General features: G+C 39.0%; 1 protein-coding gene across 1 annotated transcript; it reads right to left on the bottom strand.

Annotated features, from left to right (window-relative positions):
* Window positions 1-1,226: 1,226 nt before the first annotated feature.
* Window positions 1,227-24,294, bottom strand: LOC149027476 (gamma-secretase subunit). Its single transcript, XM_089162817.1, has 2 exons — window positions 23,924-24,294; window positions 1,227-1,411 (listed from the first exon to the last, which is right to left on the bottom strand). The coding sequence occupies exons 1-2, from the start codon at window positions 24,189-24,191 to the stop codon at window positions 1,251-1,253; spliced, it is 429 nt and encodes a 142-aa protein (XP_089018943.1). The 5' UTR covers window positions 24,192-24,294; the 3' UTR covers window positions 1,227-1,250.
* Between the last annotated feature and the right edge of the window lie 1,198 nt (window positions 24,295-25,492).

Here is a 25,492-nt window from a genome sequence, read left to right as displayed (position 1 = left end):
GTGTAACCAAGTAAATTACACAAGTAAATGGGATCACTAAAACCTGAAAATGCTTTATGAATGCCGCTCACTGATTGTTTATACACCTGATTTACAAGACATGTAATACCTCATTAGATTCACAAGTGTGGAGAACATTTTCTTTTTTTGGTAAAGGTATAGAGAACATTCCCAAGCAAAGTATTGGTGTTCCAGGAAGCAATTAAACACACTGTCGGTTCAATATATGCAGAATTTAAGTGTGATATTGATGGTCGGAAGTCACTCAAATAGCGCTTATCATTTGTGGTCTGAGATCGCTAAAACCTGAAAATGCTTTAAGAATGCCGCTCGCTGATTGTTTATACACCTGACTTTACAAGACATATAATACCTCATTAGATTCACAGGTATAGAGAACATTTTCCTTTTTGGTAAAGGAATAGAGAACATTCCCGAGCAAAGTCCAGAAAGCATTTAAACACACTATCCGTTCAATATATGCAGAATTTGAGTGGAAGGCCTCTTATACATTGAGGGGCCGTCATTCAATTTAGGCTCTTTTTGGTATCAATTCTCATTCTCTATTATGCCTATTTAAAATAAATAAGTACAAGAATTCATTTTTGGTCAATAATGAAAAATGATTTGGTGAATTTTATCGAAAATAAATTATGAAATGGAAAATAAGTTTGGTGTCAAGATAAAAGATTGTTAAAAATGATAGTAAACAAGTGAGAAAAGAAGGAAAAAGTATGGTTGTTATAAAAGAATGTGTATTGACTATTTTACCCTCATCTTACTTATAGAACTTTAAGTAAACTTACACAAATGAAGATAATGAAATTCTCATCATAATCCATAATGGACAAAAAGTTCATTATGGATTTTGGAGGTTTTTCTATTATTTTAAATAAAACTAAAATTCAGAATAGATGCCAAACAATTTAAAATAATGAAAATTTCTCATAATTGACAATGATAATTGATACCAAAAAGAGCCTTAGCCTGTCTAAGTATTTACAGGAGTGTGATATAGATGGTCAGAAATCACTCAAATAGAGCTTATCATTTGTGGTCTGAGATCACTAAAACCCGAAAATGCTTTATAAATGCCGCTCACTGATTCTTTATACACCTGATTTTACAAGACACGAGAGCATTCTTTGGAAGAAGATGAAAAGATACTGAATGCCAAAACTGTTTTTGAGAATAGCGAAATGAAATACAATAAATCTTTTGCAAGCTATGATGTGGGAAGAATTTCGTAACTAGCTCCAACCTGTCAGCCCTAACCTGTCAGCCACATTGTACATGACAAGACGATCCCAAACAGAGCCAAGAAGCCGCTCCCCTCCAATAGCAAATGCGAGGGTCCAAGCCAATAATATCCCTGTGAATCCCACAAAGCCAATTGCTGATCCAACAATATCTGCAGAAGATAGCCCATAAAACCATCAAGCTGGGAATCCTATGAGAAGGGGTAAGAAAATAAACTGAACTGCGTTTGAACATTGAATTAGTACAGAAATGAAATAGAAAACACCAACACACGAGAAAATCTAATATCTGGGTCAGCAGGACATCTTTTTTTCCTTTCTTTTTTATCATCATCAGACCAGTCACAAGGACTGGGACCCATAGGCACAGGGGACAGGAAGGGAGGGGGGAAGGTGTGGAGGAATGGGGGTTTGAACCCACTAGGCCACTACCTCCTTGGACTGTCAAATTGTAAGAACTCACCAAAGTGCACTTTGAGCAAAAAAGCATCCTCTTAGAAGGGACTCATTCAGTGATGAAAGATTGAACACGGTCTTCTCAGCAAGAGACATGATGAATAGTTTACCCGAAAAAGAAAAAGAAAAAGAAAGAGACATGATAAATATCCCCCAACCCAAGACTGCCCTGATATGAAGTTAATCTATTTAACAATATAAAACTAAAGAAAACAGCCATAAGAGGAGGTTTAGATAGTAAAAGTTTTGGTCAGGTTACATGGGATTTGGGCCAATTTTGTGCACCCACCCACACCATTCATGTTCATTAGATGCTAATTGACGAGTGGAATATGAATCACAGAATTCATGTTTGCCCATAAATAGAAGTAATAGGAGAACATCCAATTAAAATGGAAAAGAGTTGCACAACAATTTTCTAACCCAAAGCTCTATTTTCCCCTAGGCACAACCACCCTGCATGCTACCCATGTTTTTTTTTAAATTTCACACAAGATTGGTACACGTACCATGACATGCTTTGACATGAAAAATGAACATTGGAGCGACACAGTGACAACTCTTGGCTTCTCATCATAGTTAGCTCAGAACTAACCCCTTCTCCCCCACCCCTCACCCATCCAAAAAGGGAGGGTGGGGGAACGAGAAGAACAAGAAAGGCATCACATACTCGACTTGCTGTGTGTGATGCAGATTTTCATCAAGGAGAGAAGAGAAGAAGAACTTGTTCTAGATTTGCTTTCGGAAATTGGTTGAAGTCCCCCGTGTCATGGGTTTGCACTTGTCAGATATTTTATTATAAAGGGCTGACTTTTCAAGTATACGAGTCCATATAATGTCTTTTCCGGGAGCTAGAGGAAATGCATCTCAGGTACACCAATTAATAGGAATGAGATGATTATTGTCAGATCCCCTAGGACAAATGATAGATTTACTTATTCAAAGCAATTTGAGCCAAGTACTCTCTTTAACAGAATATATCATTTCTTGCTGCCATGGAGCCTGCAAGGGGGTTTGGGGATACTGCTGTGCAAAGGGATAATTAAGTTCTTAGCTTGTTTTCTTTGTAGCTTAAAAAGCTGAATTCTCTTGTTTGTGCACAAATTTGTTATGTTCTTGTATTGTTGCTAAGTTACAAACAAGGAGGTGGAGATCATACTCGTTTTATAAGATGTAACAGCAGCCTTGGTGGGAAACCAAGATGGAATGGCGAGATGGTAGTCAAGTTCTAGGTGAGATCCAAGAACATAATTGATTCCTTCTATTTTCCTTTCTCAATCTGTTCTCTGTTGTTTACTTCCTCTGAAAACTTGTTTCCTGTTTTTGTTTGTCTACAAGTTGGCAGCTGTTTAGCTAATTTCTATGTAGACAAGTCTCTTTGGGCTTATTTTAGAGGAAATAAGCTTCGGGTTGCAGGTCATATTATGTAGCAAGTTGCAAAGCGGTTAGTAGTCCCCCCCGTACATAGTTTATTTTTTGTGTTTTATTTGAGCCGGTTTTGCTGGTTTGAACCAGTAGTACAATTTAAGCTGTTAATAAGGGTATTCCCTTTTTGGCTATGAAATATTCCTTCTAAAGCAGTTTTGTTTCCCTTTTTTTCGTGGGGCTGGAATATGACTATTTTTTAGTCTATTTCAGCTTCCTAGGTAGGCTTTTCCATTTTAGTCTTTTATATAAGGTTGTAACAGCTTAGGAGTCTGTTTTAAAGTCTTGCATATAAGGTTGTGATGTAACCAAGGTCACCAGTCCCAAAGAGGCCCAAGAAGTGGGCCCAAAACAGCCCCCTGACCATGTGGCAGCCAAGGCTGGCTGAATGCCCCAAGGGTATTTTGGTGATTTTCACTCCCCTCCTGGGGGTCTCAATGTCTAGTTAGATTCCATGTCCTGTCAAGGGTCAAGATCTATTATATTTCTTTAGTTGAACATGTCATGGTCAAGTTATTAAAGAGTCTTGGGCACGTGGGAGTCGTAGTTGGAATCTATTTTCACAAGATTCCTTCATGATAATTGTTATCTTATTTGGTTATTTTTTGTGGTCCTTAGAAAATTTTTTCCCAAATTGTTAGTTATTGAGTTGTTAAGTAGTTGTTAAATTGTATAGGGAACACAATCTAAATTGGATTCCCTAAATAGAATCCAAATTGAGTCCTAGTGTCTTTCCTTCTTTGTAATTGGCTATTTAAAGGCCCCATACCTAGCATTACAATTTAGCCTGGATTAATAAAATTAAGCATTGAAGGAATTGGGGTCGTGGGTTCCAAGAAGATCCCCACGGCTGAGTGTGAATTTTCTTCAACTTGTCATCATCTTCTTCAACCTCAAGAGCCTGCCATAGCCTAACAACCTTCTCTTATGTATACAGCAGCCTAAGTGTGTACCAGTCCACTCCCATTAAGTAAGTGCAACCCCAGCCCCCTTTCCTAAACCCTGCAAAACCAAGCAGCAGCCCCTCACCCCTTCCCCATCCTCTCCCACCCTCAAGTCTTCCCCATCTCCATCTTCTCTTTTTGATCCCTCCTCTTTCTCCAACCTAGATCTTGCGGCAGCAGAGAAAGAAATAAAGGAAAAGAAAGCAGACTAAAGAAAACAAGAGAGAATAGAAATAGATGAAGGAAAAAAATAAAAAAATAAAAAAAATATAAAATATAAAAGAATAAAAGAAAGAAGATTCAAGAATTCAAACCTCACTCAAGATTGGCCCAAGACCCAGCCGCAAGCTTCCCTCCCCCGTTTCCTTAACCGCAAGCCTCCCAAGCCCCTCCCATTTAGGTTTGTTAAAACTCTTTAACAGTCCCATCTTTTCCCTAATATTTTTTTGGGGGAGGTAAATCTTTCCCGAAATTGTTAAAATCCTGATCCATCCTATCTGTCTGATTGTTTTCTAGCCCATCCCACCTTAGGTAATCTTGGGTAGTTAAACCCTTAGTTTTTCCCATCCTACCTAGTGTATCTCTAGATATCCAAAACCGTAGATCTTCCCAAAACCCTCTCCCCACCAGGTTTTGTTAAAACCCCAGCTTTCCCTAATCCTCCCATAAGCAAGGTACAATTTTCCTCAACCCATCCAAATTTTGTTACTTTAGATTCTCCGCTCTTCACCAAAACCATCCCATCTTGGTATAAATAAAACCCTAAATTCCCAGGGGATCACTCAATTGATAGCTGGTTTTATTTAAGAAAGATCATGAAGGCTGGCCTAGAACCTAGGTTACATCAGGTTGTAAGACGGGCAAGTACTGAACATAAGAATTTGTCAATAAAATGCTTTTTCTTGCTATGTTTGGATTGAAGATTGTATCTTGTGTTTGATCAAGACCATTGGGAATCGTTTCTGATCCACCTTGCAGGTGAGGTGCGGGTGGTTAATTGGTGGGATAGGTGTTTGATTTAGTTGACTCCTCGACGATGTGAGCCCTGGGAGGTTTGACTTAAAGCTCTCCAACTAGTTTGACGCATTTTCAAGCTCGTTTGTTCAAGTTCAAGATTCAAGTTCAACAATCAAGAACTATTCATTGTTCAAAAACTCTTGCTGCCCAATAGATCCCAAATCAAGCAAATTGGCCTTATACGTCCCAAAACAAAACAACCTTCTCCTAAACCTCAAAGATAGCAAACCCACATGCTATGAGTGTTCTCCTAGCATGACTTGTCTTATGTCACATGAAGAATTTCTCATTTGACATAGAAAACTTGGTCACATTAATATGAAATTAATTGAGACCATTGCATCAAAAAAACCTATACATTCCAGATATAATGTTTTCATGTGCCGATCTTTTCTGCTACCTAGTCAAGCAAGTGAGAATCCCATTCTGAAAAGTGCAGCCCTGACATTGACAAGGTATTTCTTCCTTTCTAGAATATGCACATGTGACATAAATGTCCATACTGTGGCATCAATCAATGTCAACCCCTTCATTTTGGATATATGGTTATACAGCTCCAGTGTGATGGAAACTTCTAGAGACATTCTCTTGTCTTGGAGCTGTTACAATCAATTGCACGTGTCAGTAAGGATTACCTTAGGGTTCTCAATGAAGATTCATTTAGAAAGAACTCTGTTCTTGTTTATGAGTTGCTTGATGAAGTCATTGTATGTATTACCTCTTCTTGCCTTTTTAGGAGGCATGGAAAGTATTAGTTTCTGCATATGGTTTTATTATTTTGAAGTCATTAAACAAGATAGATACGGTAGTGTTAGTTTCTTTACTATGGTTTCAAGGTATTTCTGCCACAATGCCGAAACATTATGTTGTTATCCAATTCATTTTATTTCATATTCCTATGGAATGGCTTTGTTGAAAGTTAGAACTTGAAGTAGCTCATGAGGTGACATGCATCTTCAACAGAAACCCCATGTTTTTTAGTGCTTAACTCTTGAATTGAAAAGCATGTGAAACCACACGAGATTATAAATATACACATCTCTTCTATTTAAGCCCTTTGGTGGGTCCTAAAGGGCTGATCTTGGCTTGTCCTGGCACAATGCTCTTGAAATCTTAGTAGGGCTCTTCTTGTACCTTCTTGGGTGGGTCCACTAGGAGGTTGTGGTCTATACTAGTGTTCGTCTAGTTGGTTCGAAGAACTTGCTGCTTTACTTCTTCAATAAGGTTAAGTGGTAGGAGCATGATCTTCTTGCCCATGTGCTCAAAGGTGCACTTATATTTGCTATTGGTAATGGTGGCATTGTTGTTGAAGAGCCACAGTCTACCTAGGAGGATGTCAGAGAGCTTCACAGGCACTACATTGCACCATATTTCCTCTGAGTAGGAGTGCAGACTTACTACCTGGTACTGACCTCCATTCGTGTACAGTTCAAGAGGGATACCTCATATGGTTAAAGACGCCTTTCAGTCTTGAGCCTTGTTCTCTTCATGAAATTATCTAAGACAGCGTTTACACTATTCCCCTTGTTAACAATCACCTATGCTAAGAGCCTTCCAACTTTGACCCTGGTGTTGTTGAATCTCTCACGCTAGGATCTTAGCCATCATGTTGAGATGTTTGTTGGGTTCTATTTACTCTTCCATGAATGGTGCATCCGGTTCTACTTCTAGTGGAGGACATACTACCTGGGTGCCTCCTGTTCAGGCTCCTGCTGGTTGGAGTCGAATATTGCAACTCCCCTTCTTTGGGGAAAATCCCTAACATGGTGGCCCTTCTCATGAGAGTAATAGCATTCCCCAGGATTTGTGGTGGTGGGGAAACTTCTCCTAACACAGTCCTAGGTGATGGAGCAATAGTTGGGGCAGTGGCAATAAGAGGTTGTCTAGTGTATACATAATCTTTCCTAGCATCCTGACTGGACTGTTTTCTTTGGGTCAACAAGTTTCGGCCCTTGGGGCTTTATCAAATAGGTCTCTCATATCAATAATATCAATAACCCCCAAGCCAATTAGATATATGGCTTTGACTCTAGCCTAAACCTGGTCATGGTTTGAAGCTTACTTTCTCGGGAACCAGTTCTATAAGCTAAGGAGTCATTGTTGAATATAGTCTGAAACTGAAAGGTTACCTTGATTCAAAGCGTGGAATTGTTCTTGTAGCCTAGTTTTGTAATGTTCAGGGAGGTACCTCTTTGTTAGCTCTCTCCTCATCTGATTCTAGGCAGTGAGTTCCTTGCCTTCATAATAGTATTCACGCTTCATGGTGTTTCCACCAATCTCTTATTGCTCCCACTAGCTTGGCTCTAGCTAGTCTCATCTTTCTGTCCTCAGATAGTTCGTACCAATTAATCATCCATGGTTACTCTCGAACCATAGAATACCTGAGGATCTAGGGATCCATTGAACTCCTTCAACTCTAGTTTGACTTTGAGATGGTTTATACTCCTTATATGATCGTGGCCTCCAATGAAGTATGATCTAATGTGCTCCTCGAGGGTGGTTGGAACTGGATTTTGATGGTGTAGTGGTCTCCCCTCGACATCACATCTCTTATTAACTGGGTTGTCATACCTGGACTCCCAGGTATGATCATTCATGTCCCTGGATATCCTAGGATGGTATGGTTCTCCTTCAGCTTCATCTCCATACCTCAGGGCTCCAAACGTCTCTTCTTGGTGGGTTATATAGATCTATGAGTTCAGTCTTAGTGCTGGTGGTGGTGGTGGTATTGGTTGAGTCTGAATGGGATCTCCAAGTCTTGCTTGCTCCAGATGGGTCACCCTTGTGTTTAGATCTTCCACTTGATCTGCTATACCTTGTAGTTGAACCAGCATTTCATTCTTGATATAAACCCAGCTTTAGGGTTTGCCAACCAGGACCCTCTTTAATAAAAATCAACACTGATTAAGGTTTTTCAGGTGTTTAGGTTAGGGTTTTTATAGGTTCTATGGGCTTTAACTCTGCTCAGGTATGCTATTATTGAAGTTCAGAACTGAATTTATATGAAAATTAGAATACAGACTTGATAAATCAAATGCTAGACCAAGTAAGACTGGGTTTAGGGTTTCAGTTAGGTTAGGGTATTGGGGAGCAGGCAGCTGTTCTGCAGATTAGACTTCTACAGTTGTTATTTTGTAGTCCAGAAAAAGCTTAAAGGTGTAGGGCTGAAGTAGGGTGGTTTGAGAAAATTCTGCAAATCAGGAAATTTCTGCAATTTCAGTGAAGAAGATGAGGTGCAGGAAACTAAGAACTTAGGTTTAATGGACTGTTTGCAAGAAACTAATGATAGGGAAGGGTTCCTAAGGCCTATTAAACTAATGGTAGGGATGGATTCCTAAGGCCTAGGCAATCCTAATGAGGGTATAATGGGGGGTTTTGGGGCTGGGGTTGAGGGAATCCTAATGGGGTTAGGCCTGAAAACGTGGGGAAGAAGAAGAGGATGGGGTGGGGTTCTTGACTTGAATGATGATGAGCTTGCTGGAAAATCTGCAGAGGATCTTGAAGATGATGAAGGAATCTCAAAACTTGAAACAAGAGCACTTGATACCAGCCGCATGGTTCCAAGAGGAATCCCACATCTTTCCCAAAGTCAAATTTTCAAACTCAAATCACTTCATTAATCAACACTGAAAATAACTTACAATAGAAAGCCTATTTATAGCCTGAAACAAAGGAAAGACTATTTATAGCCTAAAACAAAGGACTTTGATTAATACTAGGATATCTTGATTGTTAGGATCCCATTACAACTTAACTTGGACTCTGAAACACTTGTCAAAAGGAATCTAATTACTACACAATCTCAGCCCTTGGATATGAGATCTCACTTAAACACTATTAAGTCACCTAATGCTAATTAGATAACTTTAAGATCTAAGCAACAAAATTACAAAAAAAAAAAAGAAAAAAAAAGGGACTCAAAAGGAGAACTAGTTCTTCCTAATTTAAGTTATCCTTAAAAGTAAGACTTCTTAAAAAGAAATCAAAATTCTTTCCTAAGTTAACACAGCTGTATGACTCTTTCCAATTGAAACTTCAAAACAAAAGGAAATAACTAATGATTTGACTTTGAAGACTTCTAAATAAACTAATTTAGTGGATTTTGGTCTTCCTTCTACCTCTAGTTGTTGGGTTCTTCTAACTCTGATACCACTGGTGTAACCCAAGGTTTTGGTTTATGTTCCAAGACCTCTCTTTAACTAGAACCAACAATTATGTATGGGCTACCCAAAGTGTTTTGACTTTTAACTATGGGTTAGTTTGGATATGTTTTGGGAGGATAGGAGGTTTATGGGTATCCAACGGGATGGTTTTGGAGAAGAAAATGGACATATTGTGCATCTTGCTTATGGGTATCCAATGGGACGGTTAGGGAAGCTAAGGTTTTAACAAAACCCCGGGGGGAAAGGTTTTGAGAAACTTTGGGTCTTAATCAAGTAGGATGGGAACAATTAGGGAGATTAAGGTTTCACCCAACTAAGATGGGATAGGAAAATAAAGGATTGAATCAAATGGATGGTATGAATTAGGATTTTAACAATTTAAGACTGGGGTGGGAGCATGGTACAAAATATCAGTGAAATCTCACCAGCTCGACAATATTTTGCTGTTGTTGGAAAATAAATGTTAATCAACCAAAACAGTGCAATAACAAGAAGAACTTAGAAGAAGAGAAGAAAAGAAGAAAGAAGAAGAATTGATAGGAATCACATAAGCTTACGATTCTAACTTGAAACTCCTAGAATCGCAGCCTCTTATTTATAGATAATTAGATATCAATAGTCTAGATTACAACTTGAAAAGCAAGCCATCTTGCCCTATAAAAAAGGAAATAAAGAGTACAACTTGTGGATGTATTTTCTAGTCTTCTAACTCCTAAAATCTGTCCAAAATAAGTACTGAAAAAGGTTAAAATTAGTAACTAACATAAAATGGAAACTATGCTTTCTAGAAACTTCCAAAACTTTTGAAGCAAGATTCCTACATTAAAAATAGAACGTAGAGTAGCATCATTGGCATAATACTGTTCACATAACTGTTCACGTGAATAGTAAAACAACCCAAAACTAGGGATGCAAGTTTGGCCCTGGCGGCCCGGCGGCCCTGACCCGCCCTAAGCCCGCCCTGACCCCGAATAGGACTTAGGCTAAAGATTTTGGCCGAACGGGCGGGTTAGGGTCAAAATATTCTGGTCCTGAACTAGGGCCAAGGGCGGGCCCGGGATTACTCTCTGGCCCGCCTAGCCCATCCCAGCCCGTCCTTGATTTTGGCCCTGATTTTGGCCTTGATCTTGGCCCTGATTCTGGCCCTGATTTTGGCATTGATTCTAACCCTGATCTTGGCCCTAATTCTGACCCTGATCTTGACCCTGATCCTGACCCTGATATTGGCCCTAATATTGGCCTTGATCTAGGCCCATGATTTTGGCTCTAATTTGAATCTAGATCCTCCACCCATATGGAGAGAAATTAATTATAATCCACATGGGTGAATATTTGACACGTGTCAAATTTTAAAAACATGATCATGTTTTGTAAAAAATTAATAAAAATAAATTATATCTTCACTACCAATGTAATAAGCATCCACCTGATTTTGGCCCGATCTTGACCTTAATTTTGGCTCTAGTCTTAATGTTAATTTGACCTTGATCATGCATTAGATTTATACCCTAATCTTTACATTAACATTGATATAATTATAAGTCTCGACTTTGACCTTCAGTCATTTTGATCATATTAGACTATGAGTTCACTTTTATTATTTTTAAGATAATTTTTATTTTCGAACTAAGTCATTTTTAGTTCCAAAAAATCATTGATTTTTTTTTTTTGGATTAAGGCGAGATAATATATTATAAATAATAAAAGCTAGTATATAGAGAATTAATATCTAACAAATCTACACCCCAACTTCTCATCATGAATATTGACATCCTTCTTTTGCCTCAAATGTGATATTTCAGGGGGAAAAAAAAACTTATTAAGGACAGATAGCTATGTTTGTAACTAAAATATAATTTTCTTTAACTACGACAAAAATATCAATACTAAATTATCGTTAACAAAGGTTTGAATATGATTTTTTTTTTCTTTTTTGTTGTTGTTGTTGTTGTTGTTGAATAAGGATATCAATGGGAGGGGTTTTCAATTTCCATCACCAAAGTAATGGGAGAGGTTTTCAATTTCCATCATCAAAGCAATGAGAGACTTTCAGAGATCAATATAGAATTATGGAGTATGAATTTATTTATGTTTAAAGCAACACTATCAACTTATTGACTATTTTATCATTTTGTATGAGCTTGAATCATTTTATATTTCTATGTTATTTTTAGTTTACTTATGATACTTTTAGTTTTATTATTATTATTATTATTTTATGAATTTACATTTGATATTTTAGGTCCAAGGATAGGACCAATTAAGGCTAGGGCCAAGATAGGGTCAATCAGGGCCAGAGACAAGGCTAATCAGGGTCAGGGCCAATTAGGGCCAGGGATAGGGCCAATCAGGGCTAGGGGACAGGGACCAATCGGGGTCGGGAGTCGTAGGGCCAATCAGGGTCATGGCCAGGGACAATAATCCTTGGCCCTGAACTAGGGTCAGGGCGGGAATGGGCTCAGATTATAACATATAGGGCTGGGCTTGGGATTGCAAAAGCCCAACCCAGCCCGGCCCAGTTGCAGCCCTACCCAAAACTAGTGTATACTTCAACAGCTGTGTCACCAATAACCGAAACGAAAGAGGGGGCCGAAACCCTTTATATAATATATTGCCGATATCTCAAAAAATCGTAATATTTTCAGCAAAATATCACCCTTTATAACTGAATTTTAGGCAAAGTATCGCAATTTTTTAGCAAATTTTGCTTTGATTTTTACACCTCTTGTTTCCTGAATTCTTGCTCTATTTTGCTTCAATCTTTAACACCTACCCGTAGATCTTGCTTCATTCTTGTGGCTATCACATTATTAGCGTCGATCAAGCTAGGTTTCACACAAATCTTGAAGTTTTTTCATCTCAGAGGTAATCAATCATTGTTCTCCAACTTATTTTTTAGAAAATGCATGCCATAATGTTGTTGGATGGTTATGGAATTAAAGTATGTTGAATATCATGGGCCGATCCACGAATTCATGAAGTTGGAGTATTTCTTCTCAAAAGTAATTTATTTTTTTATTTTTGGGAGTCAAAATTTGTATTTTCCTACAATGAAAATGCTTACTTTTTATATGACAAATGTGTTGTATGGTGATAGATAAAGCATATATGGAATTCCATAAGCCGATCTATGGACTCATGGAGTTGAAATATTTTTCCACCCAATAAATAATTATAGTATTTTTCAAAAATATTAAAATATTAATAAAAAAATTATAGTATTTTTTGAAAATATTAATAAATAATTATAAATAATTATGGAAAAATAGCAAAAAGGGTTTGAAAATTATAGAATAGCTATGTAAGTGTTTTTCAAGCACTGCCTATGTGGTTCCATTGCTGGTTTTGGTATGGGCAACCTATTTTATTGCCGAAAATTTTTTAAAATTCATTTTATATTATAAATTTTTTTTTTTAAAAATTGCTAGCTAGGTATGTGATTTTTTTGTATAGAGAAAATTATTTTGGTGATTGTCCAGTGACTCGAGCAATCATTTTGGAAGCAACAATTATCATGTCTACTAGTGGGAGTCAGAGGGGGAGCTAGTTCACGCGGTGGACAGCAGTGCCTAGGACAACCATTGCCACAAGGAGAGCCACAGAGACATGCAGTAGGAGGGAGAGTTGACCCAACATAGTAGTTCTATGTGGCTATTGATGGAGACAAGAATAGAACACAACGTAATTTCTGTGGGAAGAAGTTGAACTCAGGTGGTATCAACAAGTTCAAGGGTCACATCACCAGGAAGAATGTGGCCACATGCACAGAGGCCCATTCAGATGTAGTGAAGGCACCTAGGGAGTTAGAGAAAGTGAAGGGGAAGAAGAAAGAGGATAGAGGAGAGTGGACAGAGCACTAAATGATGCGGTGCCAGGGCCATAATTTATACAAAGTTTATTTAGATTCTGATCGAGATATTGATCTTGTTGACGTGGGGAGAGATCAGGAGGAGAGGGATTTGAGCGGGTCATGGCAAAGAGTAGGGAGATGCACTATTAGGAGCAGGACAGAGCCAAAGCTCGATCTACAGGAGCTAGTCGCTCTAGGCCTACAGGGGCTAGAGCATCTGGATCTGGGGGAGGGGTGGTGTATTCGGTATTGTTTTGCAAGTCACAGAGTCAAAGGCCACTCGTACAACAAATCCAACACGATGTGATTATCCATGCTGTAGTCGATCACAAAGCAAGATCCTAAAGTTTTCAAGCGAAAGGGGCCAAACAACCTAAGATAATTGGTGATGAAAAGGTATGGTATAGGTAAGAAGGTTAAAGGGCAATGGCCAAGCGAATGTTATACAACAATTATCTTGGGTTGATGACAACATAGGGTTCGTACTACGGGCACATGATTGATAATATTGCAAATGCAGGCCCTAGATATAAGGGTCCCACCCCTAAAGAGTTGATGACCACCTTCCTTTAGGAGGAAAAGGAGGAGCTACAGTAGTACATTTAACAATATGAGACCCTTCTGAGATACATACAAATGGACTAGTGATAGGTCACTTAATTGCATTAATATTATATCAAATCCTTTGAATTTTAAAGAGACTAATTGGTTGTTTTATTTGAATATGGATAGATTATAGCATTCGGATATCAAATCCATAAAAAGAATGGTTACAACTATATTGCCACATTTAAATCAAATCAAAGAATCATGCCCAAATAATTATAGTATTTTTCAAAAATATTAAAATATTAATAAAAAAATTATAGTATTTTTTTAAAATATTAATAAATAATTATAAATAATTATGGAAAAATAGCAAAAAGGGTTTGAAAATTATAGAATAGCTATGTAAGTGTTTTTCAAGCACTGCCTATGTGGTTCCATTGCTGGTTTTGGTATGGGCAACCTATTTTATTGCCGAAAATTTTTTAAAATTCATTTTATATTATAAATTTTTTTTTAAAAATTGCTAGCTAGGTATGTGATTTTTTGTATAGAGAAAATTATTTTGGTGATTGTCCAGAGGACTCGAGCAATCATTTTGGAAGCAACAATTATCATGTCTACTAGTGGGAGTCAGAGGGGGAGCTAGTTCACGCGGTGGACAGCAGTGCCTAGGACAACCATTGCCACAAGGAGAGCCACAGAGACATGCAGTAGGAGGGAGAGTTGACCCAACATAGTAGTTCTATGTGGCTATTGATGGAGACAAGAATAGAACACAACGTAATTTCGTGGGAAGAAGTTGAACTCGGTGGTATCAACAAGTTCAAGGGTCACATCACCGGGGAGAATGTGGCCACATGCACAGAGGCCCATTCGGATGTAGTGAAGGCACCTAGGGAGTTAGAGAAAGTGAAGGGGAAGAAGAAAGAGGATAGAGGAGAGTGGACGAGCACTAAATGATGCGGTGCCGGGCCATAATTTATACAAAGTTTATTTAGATTCGATCGAGATATTGATCTTGTTGCGTGGGGAGAGATCGGGAGGAGAGGGATTTGAGCGGGTCTGGCAAAGAGTAGGGAGATGCACTATTAGGAGCGGGACGGCCAAAGCTCGATCTCGGAGCTGTCGCTCTAGGCCTCGGGGGCTAGAGCATCCGGATCCGGGGAGGGTGGTGTATTCGGTATTGTTTTGCAAGTCACGGAGTCAAAGGCCACTCGTACAACAAATCCAACACGATGTGATTATCCATGCTGTAGTCGATCACAAAGCAAGATCCTAAAGTTTTCAAGCGAAAGGGGCCAAACAACCTAAGATAATTGGTGCATGAAAAGGTATAGGTATAGGTAAGAAGGTTAAAGGGCAATGGCCAGCGAATGTTATACAACAATTATCTTGGGTTGATGACAACATAGGGTTCGACTACGGGCACATGATTGATAATATTGCAAATGCAGGCCCTAGATATAAGGGTCCCACCCCTAAAGAGTTGATGACCACCTTCCTTTAGGAGGAAAAGGAGGAGCTACAGTAGTACATTTAACAATATGAGACCCTTCTGAGATACATACAAATGGACTAGTGATAGGTCACTTAATTGCATTAATATTATATCAAATCCTTTGAATTTTAAAGAGACTAATTGGTTGTTTTATTTGAATATGGATAGATTATAGCATTCGGATATCAAATCCATAAAAAGAATGGTTACAACTATATTGCCACATTTAAATCAAATCAAAGAATCATGCCCAAATAATTATAGTATTTTTCAAAAATATTAAAATATTAATAAAAAAATTATAGTATTTTTTTAAAATATTAATAAATAATTATAAATAATTATGGAAAAATAGCAAAAAGGGTTTGAAAATTATAGAATAGCTATGTAAGTGTTTTTCAAGCACTGCCTATGTGGTTCCATTGCTGGTTTTGGTATGGGCAACCTATTTTATTGCCGAAAATTTTTTAAAATTCATTTTATATTATAAATTTTTTTTTTTAAAAATTGCTAGCTAGGTATGTGATTTTTTTGTATAGAGAAAATTATTTTGGTGATTGTCCAGTGACTCGAGCAATCATTTTGGAAGCAACAATTATCATGTCTACTAGTGGGAGTCGAGGGGGGAGCTAGTTCACGCGGTGGACAGCAGTGCCTAGGACAACCATTGCCACAAGGAGAGCCACAGAGACATGCAGTAGGAGGGAGAGTTGACCCAACATAGTAGTTCTATGTGGCTATTGATGGAGACAAGAATAGAACACAACGTAATTTCTGTGGGAAGAAGTTGAACTCAGGTGGTATCAACAAGTTCAAGGGTCACATCACCAGGAAGAATGTGGCCACATGCACAGAGGCCCATTCAGATGTAGTGAAGGCACCTAGGGAGTTAGAGAAAGTGAAGGGGAAGAAGAAAGAGGATAGAGGAGAGTGGACAGAGCACTAAATGATGCGGTGCCAGGGCCATAATTTATACAAAGTTTATTTAGATTCTGATCGAGATATTGATCTTGTTGACGTGGGGAGAGATCAGGAGGAGAGGGATTTGAGCGGGTCATGGCAAAGAGTAGGGAGATGCACTATTAGGAGCAGGACAGAGCCAAAGCTCGATCTACAGGAGCTAGTCGCTCTAGGCCTACAGGGGCTAGAGCATCTGGATCTGGGGGAGGGGTGGTGTATTCGGTATTGTTTTGCAAGTCACAGAGTCAAAGGCCACTCGTACAACAAATCCAACACGATGTGATTATCCATGCTGTAGTCGATCACAAAGCAAGATCCTAAAGTTTTCAAGCGAAAGGGGCCAAACAACCTAAGATAATTGGTGCATGAAAAGGTATAGGTATAGGTAAGAAGGTTAAAAGGGCAATGGCCAAGCGAATGTTATACAACAATTATCTTGGGTTGATGACAACATAGGGTTCGTACTACGGGCACATGATTGATAATATTGCAAATGCAGGCCCTAGATATAAGGGTCCCACCCCTAAAGAGTTGATGACCACCTTCCTTTAGGAGGAAAAGGAGGAGCTACAGTAGTACATTTAACAATATGAGACCCTTCTGAGATACATACAAATGGACTAGTGATAGGTCACTTAATTGCATTAATATTATATCAAATCCTTTGAATTTTAAAGAGACTAATTGGTTGTTTTATTTGAATATGGATAGATTATAGCATTTGGATATCAAATCCATAAAAAGAATGGTTACAACTATATTGCCACATTTAAATCAAATCAAAGAATCATGCCCAAATTAAGATGGATGATTTGATTATGTCCAAAGCTAGAGATTTGATATTGTCCAAATCAGAAGGATTTTCGTGAAATGTCTTAATTCAACAAGCAAATATTTCGTTCCCTCTTGCGATCAGACATCTAAGGAAGAAGCTGAATTGGAAAGTGACTAAATTAGAAACCATTGCATTGGCAAAGAGGAAGACGGAAATAATCAAATGGGCAAGGAGAAAGAAAGGAAACAACTGAATTGGGAAGAATTGCATTGCTAAAGCGAACAATGGAAATGACAAAATTAGAAAGGATGCAAAATTGGTAGGAATCTCCTATAAGAAGGAACGTATTTTCAGAGATTGAGGAACACAAGCTACAGCAAGAGGAAGCCACAGTTCTGAGGAAGAACGGCACAATGTTTTCTATTTTCATTTCTTTATTTTTCTTTTCCATGTCTAGCTAATTTCATCTTTCGATCAAGATTAATGGAAGTTTGATTTTCGCCAATAGTGAGACTTCGGGTTATTAGTTTTCTTTAATTCTCAGGTATTTATGCGTTTTTCATGTTTATTATGTTGTTGTATTAATCCTTAGACAAGAGATCTATTGTTTGATGGTTAATACAATACCTAGTCAATTAGAATAATTTTTATTATTCTCATATAAGTGACAAATAGCATGCTCGAATGGGTAATCAATGCCCTAGAGAGTTTGCTATGATAATGTATGTCCTAGTTTAAATAAACAAGGCTTTTTCGGGTTTACTGACTAGGGATTGGGTCTTTCATTTTTTATACTATTAATAGACATAACTCAAAGGACAGATCCAAAGGTTGTCGATAAAGTAGGGAAAGATTGGTTGTCAGAGGACTGATCCTTAATGGCCATAACCAATCTACCTGAAATTAAAGTTTTTGTTTTTAAGTCAATGATCAATTGAGAGAATCAATACTGAAATTAATTCTTGATAGAAAACTTTTATTATTCTGATCTTCTTGTTAATTACTGCATTCGTTTATTTTTATTTAGTTTATTGATTCAAAACCCCCCCAATTTTTATCAAGGAATAAATCTTCACCAATCTCTGTGGATTTGACCCTACTCACCACTATTACAAATTCAGTTGAGAGAAGGATTATCTTTGGTGGATTCGACACCCATCAACTAGTTCAACGAGAAAGTTCATCAACTTTATGGTGTACTATAATAGGGTAGTTTTCTTAAGATCTCTGGATGCTACTAGTCATACGAAAGACCACAGCTATATACCTGATCTCCTATAGGATATGATAGATGAGGTTGGGAAAAAGAATGTGGTATCAACGACAATGGCTCCAACTTTAAGAAGGCGGGTGAGGCATTGATGAGTTCACTCGACCATCATCTTTTTCGGACACCCTGCACAACTCATTGTATCCACCTCATGTTGATGGACACTGGAAGATCAACATTGTCCCAGACGACAATGGAAAGGGCTAGATAGGTAAGAAAATTCATCTATAATCATAACATTGCTTTGGACATGATGAGGCGATCATGTAGAGGTGAGTTGGTGCGACCTAGACTGACAAGATTCGCAATGAATTTCGTCGCTCTGAGAAGTATGCTGGAGAAGAGGTTGGGCCTCAGATCTATGTTTGCATCCCAAGATGATCTATGGTTTGATTGGGTTGGATCCAAGTAAGACAACTATCTACTATTTCATTTACAAATTATTATACTATAATGACTATCTAGTATTTTCTATCTACAAACTTAATGTGCTTGTGATAATTCTGCATGAATAGCGGACGCGAGGCACAAAGCACGATATCTGATGACTTCTAAAAAAATGAGACTGTGGCGTTGCAAACCTTGGAGCCCATCATAAAGGTCCTGCGTATGGTGAACGACTCCTTAAGGGAACCCATTATGCCCCCACCTGTATGCAGTCCTTGAGCATATGAAGGTTGTTACACAGAGCATACCCTAAACGGCACTGGGCTTTCTTGAATATTGTGCATATACAATGGACAACACATCGGATGCATCCGTTGCGTAGGGCTAGTAAGTAATTAGTGTGGGTTGCTAACTTGTAAGTATTGGTAATTCTTTCAATCCTAACTCTTAACTGTGAGTTTGTGAATTGTGCAGCCTGTTATCTCAACCCAAAATATCAGTATAACGAACATTAGGGGTTGGATGCAAACCTACTCGATGCCGTGATGTTGGTGATTTTGAAGTTGGGGCCGGACCCGATGGTCCAATCATTTTGGCACAATGAGACATCAGGGATTTCGGACTACTAGAACTTGCATTTTATTATTAAAAGAATTTAGCTAACCAACAATACAAATGATTGTAGATAAAGTTATTTAGGGACGCAATGAGGTCCTTCAATTCAAACACTGCTATAAGGGGTTGAGAAAACGTTGATTTAGGTTAGATGCAACTTTATATTAAGTTAAACTTTTAACTTAATGTATTTGCGATAATGCAACTCAGTGGAGGGTTCTCTATGGGAACAGTGCATCGAACCTCTGGAGACTGGCGATCAGGATCCTCTCTCAGACATGCTCCGTCTCTAGTGCAAGAGGAATTGGAGTACATTTAACATGATCCACTCCAAAAGGAAGAAAAGTTTGCCTTAATGACTTTGTGTATTGCCACTACAATATGAGGTTGAAGCTACAATACACCAGGGAATAGGCTAACGTTAGTCGATGGGACATCGACCTCGACGATATCTTCGAGGTGGCTGTAAATGAGGGGGATCCCCTCACTCAGTGGTTAATGGACATGGGTGAGCCAATGTTGGACCAACCTTGAGGGAGGCCTGACTCAAAGCTTGCTTGAGCTACGGGGTTAATGTGGATAAGTGCATGGCATTTTAAGATGGGCAGGCACGTGCACAGGAGACAACTGTTAATGTGGATGAGGATTGGATGGTGGCACTGGAAAACAACACGACAATCTAGATGACAACGCTCGCTCCTAGTCCGACTCAAAGGGATTCAGATGATGATGATGGTGGTGGTGATGGTGGACCTAAGGAGCGTTTACATGTTCCACTACCAGAGACACAACAGCCCCCACTGAGATATATCCGGGGAGACTCACTTCACACATGCCACCCAAGATCAGGATCATGGTGGTAAGCATCAACGTGGTTGTACTACAACCTACAGCCGGAAGGGGAGGGATCATAAGAAGCAGCATGGAGGTGGTTGTGATGATGTCACCTTTACACACAAATTATACAGTTCTTATTAACCATCAACTCCGGATCCGGCAGACAGCTTAGCAGGAGTGATGGGATCAATGAGCTTAGACAAGTTTATAGGTTCCACATCTGCTTATGTGACTACGGTCTTTATGGTGTCCCCACCCTTCATGGACATTATGGTATGGGTATGGGTATGCCCTATAGCGCTTCGCACTATGGGCACAACGATGGTTACTATGAGCGTGGTCTCTCGGGGCCAGAGTTAGTTCCAAAGTCAATATTCAAATGGCTGATAAACCCACCATATGCATAGTCACTAGCACCAGCAGTATCACCACCACTGTTGCAGCACCTTCCTTGGACCTATTCTCATTTCCCTCACATCAGAGTTCTCTTGGAGGCGGAAGATGATTGAGCTACAGTTCAAGACTATCTAAACAACCGTCAGTATCAAATGATATGGGATCAATACAACAATGGTCAGGGAAGAGAATGCTTGCCACTATGGGTATAACGTCGGAGAGTCATGAGGAGATGGATCCACCTAGGCACAATACTTGGTATTGAAATTTGAGATGATTGGATAACTCGTACACTAGTATACTTTTGTTGTATCTTGTATCTGTACACCTGCCTTCACTAATTGTATAATGAATTGTAGCCTTTAATATTTCTAGTTGTGTTTTCTTTGCATGTTTACATTGGTTTAAACTTCTATCCAGACTTCTAGCTTAGCCCACATACAGTCAAGCATATGCTGATCAGGAACACCACTTTAGGTGATGTTTTAGACTGAAATGGCACTCACTGTGTTTATTGGCCTCAAATTAAGCTAGACAAAAAAAAAAGGCCAAAATGACCTTAAATACCCCCTGAGACTGGGGGGCAAAATTTCACCTAAAACTCTACCAAATGTAGTGAAAATGAACCTATATTTCAGGGTTTCAGTGGTTTTGCCAGCCACCGAAACCCCAAAAATGGGCGAAATTTCGCACCTTGGGTGCGATAAGTGTGGAAGCCCTACAAAAGGGAGAGGGGGGGGTGGAAGCTTGTGGTTAGGAGGGAAGAAGTAGGGATCTTGCAGAAAAGGGGGAGGTTCTAATTGGATCTTGAAGAATTCTTGAATGGATCGTGGAACTCCTCAAGATTCTTGTTTCTTTCTTCTTTTTTCTTTCTTTGTTTTCTTTTCTTCTTTCTTTTTCTCTCTTTTTTTTCTCTCTCGTTTTTTTTTTAAATCGGCCGCAAGAGTTGAGAAAGAAAGAGAAAAGGAGGGGTGGAGGGTCTGCTGCAAGAAAGAGAACAAGTAGGGGGTAGGGGGACATGCTGCTGCAAGAGCTAAGAGGGGGGAAGGGTTCTAAGACTGCCGGAGGTAGGGAAGGGGTTTGTAGGGGCTTCCGATGGAGGGGAAGGGCTGTAATGGAAGGGCTGGCACGAGGGATTGCTTACCTGCTTGAGAGTGAAGAACGGGTACCCTAAAAGCTAGGGGACCTACAAGACTGGTTACTAGACTTTTACGGCAGACTAATCATGGTAGATAATTAAATTTAAAAAATAAAAAAGGAAGAAGAAGAAGATTGCAGCAGTCCTAATCTGATTAAACATGCAAATAAAAGCAATCAACGCAAAAGAAGAACAACTTCAGTCCTAACTAATGAACATAACTAAATAGAATAAAATAGGGAAACATGGGGATAGGGATCATTGCATTGTAATCCTAATTTAGCGCAAGATTATCACCAATCCTAAAGAGAACAGCTGCAGTCCTTGTCAAGATCATAATTCTAACAAGAAAGTCAGCAAATAACAATGCAAAGAAACCTTAACTTCCTAGAAAGTGTCTGCTCAACATCCTCACGAGTATGGCTTCTAATCTTTAGTTTATTGAATTGGCCATGTACTCAGTCACATTTCCTTACTTTAGGGTGTTCATTTCGTTCAACAAGTTCAGCCTATAGGTGACAGGAAGTACCCCCCTCTTAAGCGTTTCTTGCATCTCAGCCCAAGTCGTCACTAGCTCAAGTCCAAGACTGGTCTATTGGTACTCTAATTCTGACAAAAAATCATGGGCAACTCCGGGAAGTTTAATCTTAGCAAACCTCTTCAAGCATAACATACAAATCAAAGTACCTATCCGTTTGCCTAATCCAGTCTCGTAAGACTTTGACATCCATTTAGCCATCATCAGTGGGGCCTCCAATTTGACTGCCCTCCTAATGTCAAACCCTCTATCACAGATGGTCAAGACCATCTTCATACTCATGGGTTTAATGGCGCATAGGACCAGGGTGTCCACGTCCTCTACCTCTACCTCTACCTTGCCTATTACCTGGAAATTATCTCCAACTTTATCAAGATACCTGAATCAGTATTCAAAGTTTTGGAAGCCCACTTGATAGTTTTCATTCCTAGGTCCATTGCCATGAGCATTATGTCCTTGTTGCTCCTTTTGTCCCTCTACAGCTATAAGTCTTGTTGCAAGGGACTAGACATTATGCTCTATGGCCTGAAGGGTGGAGGCTTGGGGTTCCTGTTTTGCCCTTACCTCCTCTTGAGTTGCTTGAATGACCTTCAAGATCTCTCCATCTTGTTGAAATAGCTAGGCCAATTGGTCAGGGGCAATTGGGCATTCGATGAACCGGTCATATTGGAATACTCTTTTCCACTTCGGGTTACCATAAACAGGCTGGCCTAAAGACATCTAACCTAACAACTAGCAATGCTAAAAACCGAGACCTAAAAGTCCAGCAGTATTAACACTAAACCTAAGCTCTGATACCAAGTTTGATGTGGGGAGGGGGAGGGGACCCTAGAAACTAGGAGGACCTACAAGGCTGGTTACTTTCCATAATCTTGTCACTGTCCTCTTTTCGGTTTTTTTTACTTTATTTATCTGGATTCATGCAGTGGCCTGTGTTAACTCAAGATGAAGCTGAGTTTGTTGTTGTCATAGTAAACCACTACAATTTGTTGAAGTTTAGCTTTAGACTGTCAAACTAAAATTGAGATCAAGTGATTAATTCTGTATTGAACCAAACTGGATCTTTGTACAAAATGCAAAAAGTGGAGTGAACAAATCATTCCAAGAGAAGGGGTGACCAAAGACATGCACAGCTAGGCCTTGCATCAAGTATGAGTTCAAAAATAGCTAATTGGATGCCAATTCAATTAATTGAAATAAGGATGAGTTTCTGTTATTGTTGTCATTGTCCATTGTTCTCGCCATATTTTCAAATGAAATAGATAAGGTAGTTCCCTGATGCCCATAAACACAGAGCTAAAATGGAACTAAAAGAAAAAGAAAACACACACATAGAAGTAAGACGTCTTGGCCACATGGACTATATGAAGAGAAAAGAAAACCAAAAACCATCAAATAAATGCCCCCACCATGACAAGAGATTCAGAAGTAAGAAGGAATCATATGCATCAAAGTTTATACATCAACAGATAAAAGAATCGACAACCACAAGCAGCCCACATCTAGATCTACTAACGAAGGCAAACAAGAAACCGAAAATTTACACTCTTTTCCTTATAGAATTATAGAAGTAAGATACAATAAAACATGCCAACCGGAATTCCAAATTTGAAGCTTCAAAGAAAAAACTACAACGTTCCTTCATTGTCCTAAGAAAAAGGGGGAAGAAAAGGGGGGGGGGGGGAATAACAAATTTAAGATGACGGATTCCCCAAACAGATCTATGCACACTAATTCCATACACGATCGGCGGAAATAAATAAATAATCCAACTGCTACAGATGTATCGATCGGAATCGAAGACTTAGCGCTACAACAATCGAAAATTCGGGGATTAAAGACTTACAGCGACGAATGCGAGGGAAGGAAGAGGAATAGCGAAGAACCGGCCAGAAGTAGAAGCAATTAACAGCCCATAGCCAAGGAAGCAAGAGAAAGCCAAACTTGAAGAACTTACGGGCATAGCTCACTGAATCTTCCTCGGATAGGCCGAGGGGGCCATCGATTGTGGGCCACAAAGGCTCCGGGGTGGTATGGCTCCGCATGATGAGTCCCGCTGTCTCCCCTGAATGTCTCCTCTCTGCCTCTCCCACTGAGCTCTCCGCGCTCTCCATCACCACTTCCTCTACCTCTCTCACTAGTCCGGTAGTCCCCGTCCCGTCCCTGGAACTAGAAAACAACACGGAGAAACAAAGTTTTCTAACTGATGCTAGAGTCAATAGCATATAGACTCTAAGGTTTAGAATTAATTACATCTACTGCCACTTCTAAAAATAAATCAGAAACCAACTCTATTGACTATTTAAAAAAAAAAAAAAAAACTCTATTGACTATTAACTTTATGGTATAAATGTGGACCGTGAGATTAGCTTGGCTGAACGTCATACAAATCCGATTAATAAGTTTGTCAATTAAATCTGAACCGTCAATTAAATAATTTAATTTTCTCCCACTATTTAATTTATTACTTCCAATAAACGTTGCTTTCTTGTTTTTCGGTAACAGCGTGAAAGTTGAAACTTCCGTTAGCAGGTTTCTCGGAACACAAAATTCAACGCGACCATCAAAATCTGTAACTACATAATGATGCTTGAGAGCTCCAGGTGATCATTGTAGAAAGCACGGCGAGAATAAATTAAAATGTTGATAAGCGTTTGAAGAAATGGAACTGCGTCCTTGGAGTTTACTTGCTCTTTGTAGTCCCTGTGTTGAACATTTCGATTCAATGGGTTCATGTCGGTCGTTATGCTTCAAAATATGATTAGAGATATGAAATGCTGGTGAATAACTATTGATTTGTAACACTTAAGTAGTTCTTCTGAAAAAGTGAACAATAGATTTCAGTGGGAGTGCAGTTTTTGGTCACCGTAGCTTGCAATTTGCCATGAATGATACAATTCAGCTCATCCAAAAAAGACAATTGGCCATGGGGAATGCTGTTTGACAATTCCAATTGATTTACAGGATTTAGCTTTTGTTTAGTAATGTCTTATAAATCTAATTAATAGCGGATGATGGAATCACCATATCTAGTATGCCGGTGCCGCAGCCGATGAAGGAGAGTCAAGGAGAGAGAATAAGATAACATGATGAAATTGTAGATTCTAGACATGTTGTTGTAGCTTATGTGGGAGGCTATGGCAGCAGTGATGAAGTTGCAGATTCTTGCAGATTTCTAGACACTTTGAAATCTTTTGTTATGAGAAACCTGTTAATCGAGGTTTTAGCTTTCACGCAATTAATGAAAAAAAGGAACAACAACCGCCGCTAATAGCAAGTAACTAATTAATTAGTGGGAGAAAAATAAGGTGATGTGATTTGTTACATGCTCAGCCAAAAGATTCACACAGCCGTTCAGCTACCATTTATTTTTTTAGGGACTCTGCCAGGGCATCAATATCAGGTCCATTGATGT

This window comes from Hakea prostrata, chromosome 1 (genome assembly GCF_041222555.1).
Source record: "Hakea prostrata isolate BN-2017 chromosome 1, UWA_Hpros_2, whole genome shotgun sequence".
Taxonomy (NCBI): Eukaryota; Viridiplantae; Streptophyta; class Magnoliopsida; order Proteales; family Proteaceae; genus Hakea; species Hakea prostrata.
Note: the sequence above shows the minus strand (reverse complement) of the source record. Positions and strands in the feature narration are given on the sequence as shown.

Excerpts from the sequence above, each read along its gene's own strand:
- LOC149027476 (XM_089162817.1), bottom strand. The coding sequence starts at position 24,191 with ATGGAGAGCGCGGAGAGCTCAGTGGGAGAGGCAGAGAGGAGACATTCA. Across the intron at positions 1,412-23,923 it reads CTTCCCTCGCATTCGTCGCT|ATATTGTTGGATCAGCAATT; the intron begins GTAAGTCTTTAA and ends TATCTTCTGCAG.